At 42.3% G+C, this 6,677-nt stretch overlaps 1 protein-coding gene across 2 annotated transcripts in view; it reads left to right on the top strand.

Moving 5' to 3' along the window:
• The first annotated feature begins 142 nt into the window (after positions 1-142).
• The window catches only part of vps54 (VPS54 subunit of GARP complex), a 14,392-nt gene continuing 7,857 nt past the window's right edge, over positions 143-6,677 (top strand). For both annotated transcript variants that reach the window (XM_044028857.1, XM_044028856.1), the window contains exons 1-8: positions 143-308; positions 1,621-1,789; positions 2,301-2,542; positions 3,868-3,952; positions 4,680-4,714; positions 4,874-5,005; positions 5,695-6,080; positions 6,508-6,634. In XM_044028857.1, the coding sequence (XP_043884792.1) occupies positions 1,651-1,789; positions 2,301-2,542; positions 3,868-3,952; positions 4,680-4,714; positions 4,874-5,005; positions 5,695-6,080; positions 6,508-6,634 (1,146 nt within the window). In that variant the 5' untranslated portion in view covers positions 143-308; positions 1,621-1,650. The remainder of the gene's footprint in view (positions 309-1,620; positions 1,790-2,300; positions 2,543-3,867; positions 3,953-4,679; positions 4,715-4,873; positions 5,006-5,694; positions 6,081-6,507; positions 6,635-6,677) is intronic.

The raw sequence follows: 6,677 nt of genomic DNA, 5'->3' as shown, positions 1-6,677 counted from the left end.
CATCTAGTGGAAGTAGCGTGTGGCTCTTGCAGTTTGGCAGTCGGTGGTGTGATGACACCTGTGAACGGCAGGTGACAGCAGAGAGCGTCGGTACTGGAAAAATACACCCTCGCTGAAGAAGACGTTCCTGCCCCGCCTCCTCCGGCTCCTCGCGGTGCATGATGGTCAGGTAACCGGTGGTGGTGATATCCCTGTTCGCTGCTCTACTCCCGATTTCAGCTGCCGTTGCATCTCCGGTTCTCCTGTAATGGTGAAGAGACGAAGCGGCGGCAGCAGCAGCAGCGGCGGCGGCTGAGCTTCACTCACAGGTAGCTGTCGTCCCCCCGCAGACCCCCCTTCTGTCCTGTTTGACAGAGACGAGCTAACAAGCTTGTCCGGCTGAGCCGCTAGCGTTAGCGAGCCTACGTGTAACCCCGCTGCACTCGCTCAGCTGTAACAACAACATTAGCTTTAGCGCTAGCTTTCAGCGCAGGGCCGTGGTTGTTTTGCACTTTTCTGAGCTCTGTCACCGACACCCGCGATCGTACCCGCGTCTGTTTTGGTTGTCGTGCGGCGTTGCCTTCACGTCCGGCCCTGGTGCATTCAAAAGTCCGAACCGTTAGAAGCAACGATTACACCGGAGCTAGGCTAGGCTAGGCTAAAGCTAGCTGGCTAGCGTCTGACAGCAATCAGCGATTATGTGATTTCAGATTAAATATGAACTGAGACGGAAGGCTGGCATGCATGTGGACATGTATGTGGTCACTTGAAAACATTTATAGCTGCATATTTCTGCGTTTAAACAACTTATTCCGATTATTTTAGGTCTGTTTTAGCTGTCATTTATAATGTCTGCTGTCATTGAGATAAATAGTTTATCAAGTAATACAACTGCTCGTCGTCAGTCTGATAAAATGGCATGCGTAATATAACGAGAGCTGCAACTAACGATTGCTTTCATAATGAATCTGTTGGTCATTTTCTTGATTTATAGAATACTTATTCGGTTCGTGAAATGTCAGCAAATGATGATTCTTTCAAATGTCTTGTTTTGTGACCATAATCCAGTTAAAGACACAGTCCATATAAAAAAATACTTTCACTTCTGGTTTGATCTGCAGCAGAAAATAAACTTCCTGTACTCGCTTATCTGAAAACAGATCAATGTCTGTTGAAGTATTGAAGTCATACCAACCGCTCACTTACTGATTTATACTCCATATAAATGAAATCTATGTTTCTGTAAGGCCAGGTGACATGGCTTATAAATAATGTATGTGTAATCTATATCCTGATAAAGCTGCACACAGGTTGTTTCTCTGGTTGTTTTCTGTTGTGAGTGAGAGCGACAATACAATACACTGTAAATACAAAAATTACATATAATGTACTGTTTATGGCCTGTGTTACATGATCTTTAAATACACTTATTACCTTTCTGTTCAGATAATACATGGTTTATTTCTTTAAAGGATAATTACGTATGATATTGATTATAAATGTGGTCAAATTCTATTCTATTTTTCTAGAATTTAAAGATAAAGAAGTGTTATTTAGTAAGATTTTAAAGTTTAATTTTGGCGATTCCATGTATTTTTTTATTTATTTAATATTTAAAAAATAAATGTGTGCGTTTTTTAGCTGGCCTCATAGGAGGCGAGTCCCAATGCCATGGCTTCCAGCCACAGCTCCTCCCTAGTGCCTCGTGGTGGAGGCCGAGATGGGATCTATCACAAGGAGCAGGATCCCTTGGCCCCTCGGCGCCGGCCTGTCCGCTCCCTGCCTGACGTCTGCCCCAAAGAGCCCACAGGTGAGACTGTCATTGTTTTGATCAATAATTTAGTCCACTAAACATTGGAGTATAGTGAACAGTTGAGTTTGTAAGAATTTCACCCTCTCACACCAAAGTCCATTGAGAAAATCAGTGATTTTAACATCACAGCACACAGGAGTTCAAATGTCTTATTTAGTCACTTCTGTGTTTGAAATCCTTCATTGAGATTTACCTCAGTGATGTAAAGTGTCCACATGAGTAGACCAGCACCTCCTGTGTTCCTGCGAGATAAAATCACTGATTTTCTCTATGGACTTTGGTGTGGGAGAGTGAGTGGTTTACAAACTTCACTTTCCTGTTAGTCTATCTGTTTTTGTTCTTAGAAACTGGAGGTCACAAAAATATAAAATATTAATTGAAAAGTTTATTGTTTGTATTGTTTCATTTGTGTTGTTTATATAAATATATATTTTTTATTGAAAATGCACAACGAACACTGGGTTTGTCATTCTCACAACCTCGTCATTGATGGTGTGTGGTCGCACAGGTGGGGGGCGGGGCTTGTGCGACGGCCCATCTGTGGTGGCGGAGCACGACCGATGGACGGTGTACAGCTCGAAGGTCAACCTCCCCGCCGCGCTGAATGACCCCCGGCTCGCGAAGAGGGAGTCGGACTTCTTCACCAAAACGTGGGGGCTGGACTTCGCGGAGACGGAGGTGATGCCGTCGTTCTACCTGCCCAACATTGGCAGGGAGCACTTTGCAGCGTACCTGCAGGAGACAGCTCAGGTAAGAAAAACAACAAACAAACGGCCACTCCCACTGACCCACACCACGTAAATGTACCGCACGAGAATGTGAACAATGACACTCACTGTTCACACAAAACATGGAGTGAATAAATGATCGGGACCAGAAAAGAAAATTGTGTCAGAAGATAAGAACAGGTGGAGTCAGAGTCTAAATACTCTTTGTTTTATTTCATGTACAAATAAAATAGATATGAGCATTTTTACTACATAAAAACTAATTTTACCACGTGAAAAGAAAATAATGAGCATTTTTCTTAAAAAAAATTAAGTAAATACATACAGTATATTCGAAAAATAACATGTCAGTTACGTTACGATCTTCCTGTCAGTCTTTAGCTCCGTATTTGTTAGCTGCAGTGAAGGTCGATTACTGAAAAATGATCATGAGTGGCAGCCCCCATTGTGACTCGCGGTTATTTACGTTAATCGGATAATCGCGTCACCTCGGGCGCAATTTAGACTCAGGAGATTCAGGAGACACACGATCATGATCTGTGTCACGTGTCACCTGACCTCGACTCGGCGTGGGTGTGTCAGGAATCCTGTCTGAGCTGTTTTGCCACCCTTTGTGTTCTCTTTTGTTTTTGATCCACTCAATTGTTTAAAGATTAGATTCACCCACGCAAACGTCCAACAGTTTACTTCCCAGGCTTCAAACAACAGTGTGTTTTGATAAGATAATATCATTCGAAAAAGGATTGCCTGTCTTGTCTGTCGAAGACCACTGTAACTCACCACAAAGACACAAAAACCAGTCGCTAGTGAAACGGATTAGTGGCTGTTTTTACAAGCCGTGAAATACTTTCTGTCGGCTGCTTCTGCTCCGATTATTTCCTCCTCCAGTTTTCATAGTGACATCTCAAAGACGGCGACAACAATAAAAGAGGAGGCACACGTTTGTCTCAGGTTCTTTAGCCTCAGCTTTGGCGCCACCCTCAGGTCATTTTCCAGTCGTAGAGTTTGTGTCCTGAAAACAGTACGAGATAAAGGTTTTCTTTAAATTATTACAGAAACGTGAGAAGAGAACGCAATGTCCCCAAAATGAACCAATGAAAAAAGAATCCGTTTATTCATTTGATATCTGTATATATCACCAAACATGTCAATGTTTCTTATTTCCAGGTTTGAGAAACACTGATCAACATCTTTCAACATTTATTCACAATTTGACAGATTAGTCGATGATGAAAATAATCAATCTTTCTTAAAGTGACTGCTGTGATGTCAGACTGCACTGAAAGATGTCGTCTTTTTCTCGACTAAATCCTGAATCTTTTTGCCCCTCTTTCCGTTCATTTTCAGAGGGAAAAAATCCACGAACGCTGCAAAAGCATTTGTCCCAACAAGGACGACCTGGACGCTATCTCCAGTATCACCACCAACCACGGTATCAATTATTAACCTGCTGCTGCACTACTGTCTCTGTACTGTGTTCAAGTGATGACACACCCTCTCACACATGAATGCACAATATTGTCGGCACCATATCCGCAGATATCGGCTACCAAATGTATTGTCAGATCTGCCCATATGACTACTGACTACAACAGTAGGCTAAAAAGGCTTCTCCTTCCTCGACGTCTACGCTGGCGCCCCCAACGACACATTTTATATTTAAGTTTATTTATTTTGCTCAATGAAGGTTAATTTATATCTACATCTGCTGCGATGATGTGTTCATTTCACTACAGAAGAGACTAAATGAGCAGGAAAAAAAAAAATATACTGTATATCGGTTATCGGCCTAAGCAATCCTGAAATATCAGCATGTCACATATCAGCAAAAAATCCGGTATCAGAGTCTGATTTTTCTGCACCGTTCACTGTTTTTGTTTTTCTGTGACATACAGTAAAGGTCAACAGGAAACTCATTCAAAATGCACCTGCTTATAGAGAGATACAGCGCCACCTGTAGAGACGGAGTCACATGCACACAGCCAATAAATTGATTTTCTCAACCCGGCAAAAGTCTGATTGTCTGTCTCAGTCCAACTACGACCTCAGCTCGATGAAACTGTGCATGTAGAGCTCGTATTGATCCTAACGTTAGATATTTATAATGATATTTATGACGCTGACTGATGTTAGTTTTTTACCGCTTGTTTCCCAAACAGAAAAGTCCAGAGCTGAGCTGGAACAAGTCCCAAAGGTAACACATCTACTCGACTTTATTCTGTTTCTACTGGAGAACATTTGAAAGTATGAATGCCCATGCTTGACTGAGATCATGTGTCATTTTTAATAAAAAATCAACAGAATATTTATGAAAATAAGAACTTTGTTCTGTGTGTTTTGAATTTTTCCCCAGATCTTCATGAAGCCGGACTTTGCTCTGGATGATCCGATCACCTTCAGCGCCGTCCTGCCCTGGTCGCACTTCAGCAGCTCCGGAGGGAAAAGCAGCCGCGACGTGGCATCGTCCAAACTTCTGCAGGAGAAGGTGGAAAACCTCGCGAAACACCGCGCGTCACATGCTCCGATCACAACGCCCTGAACCGTGGCTCATGTTTCAGACCCCGAAAATTATCTTTAACAACTCGTCCACATTTGTACACATTTTTTACACAATACGTAAAACATGTGTAATGTAACTACATGTAACTAATATTATGAATAACATTATTCTACTCACTAAACTTTAAATGTTGGAAAAGGTATACACATCACAAACAGATTTTACTTGAGTAAGAAATGCTAAAAAAAAGACACATTGCTAATTTTACGAAAACAAATTAGTAATATTACAAAAACAAGTTACCAACTTCAAAATCATGTCACTGTAATTACTATTGTTTGATAATTTTACTAAAAACAAGTTACTAGCGTCAAAAAACGTAACTGTAATTACTACTGTTTGATCAGTTTACCGAAAAACACATTTTTAACGTGAAAAAAGCGCCACTGTAATCAGTAATACTTGCAAATTTGACTAGAAAAACATTATTTTTGCATCACGAATAGGACACATGTTGGCTAGCTACACTATTTTGAAGTATTAATAGTTTTCCTATTCCCAAATATGTAAACGAAACAAATTCCTTTTGTCAGAGTCCTTTTTATCGCGTTGCGTGATAAAATTCTATATCGTCACTTATGTTGTCGTCATTTTCGGTGTTTCCATGGTTACAGCTGAGTCATTACCTGGACGTGGTGGAGGTCAGCATCGCCCGGCAGATCTCCCTGCGCTCCGACGCCTTCTTCCACGCCATGTCGTCGCAGCATGAGCTGCAGGACCAGCTGCAGGAGACGCAGCGCGCCGTCGCCGTCCTGCGGGGACGCACCGCCGCCATAGACCGCGTCATGTGCCAGGGGCCGCTGCGTGCCCTGCGCACCGCGCTGACGCGCAACAACTGCGTGAAGCTGCACAACAAGCTGAAGCTGATGGCGGCGGTGCACCAGACGCAGCCCACGGTGCAGCTGCTGCTCTCCACCTCCGAGTTTGTCGGAGCGCTGGAGCTCATCGCCACCACCAAGGAGGTGCTGCAGCAGGAGCTGCAGGGAATCCACAGCTTCAGGTGAGAACAAAGTTTGTTTAAATGTTTTAAGACCACAAAAACAATGTTACTAACATTCGGAACTAACGCTACCATAATTACTAATTTTACAAAAGACAAAGTGCTAATTTTACAAAAAACAAGTCGCTAATGTCACAAAAAAACATAATTAATTATGAATGTTTGCTAATTTTACGAATAAATATTTACTGAAAGAATTACTATTATTACAAAGACATTATAAGTGTCATTAAAACATGTTGCTAACATCAGGAACAAACATGACAAAAAAAGTGCTAATTTTACCAAAAGCAACTTCTATCGTCATAAAACCGTCACTGTAATTACTAATTTTTGTCATTTTTTCTCGCCAAAATGGACGCCAAAATTCTAAATGGCAGATTTGGTGGAAATCAATTTTGCTTAAGTGAACCTTTATGTCCCTCAGACATCTGGGCTCTCAGCTGTGTGAGCTGGAGAAGCTGATCGACAAGATGATGGTGGAGGACTTTAGCATGTACGCCCGCAGTGACCTGAGCCGCAGCCTGAGGGACGAGCCACTGGTCCTGGAGAAGGTCTGGACACACACACACACAGTCGAGTCACTTTATGTCTCAC

Source organism: Solea senegalensis, linkage group LG6 (assembly GCF_019176455.1).
Source record: "Solea senegalensis isolate Sse05_10M linkage group LG6, IFAPA_SoseM_1, whole genome shotgun sequence".
Classification (NCBI taxonomy): domain Eukaryota; kingdom Metazoa; phylum Chordata; class Actinopteri; order Pleuronectiformes; family Soleidae; genus Solea; species Solea senegalensis.
This window is presented reverse-complemented; position numbering and strand designations above follow the sequence as displayed.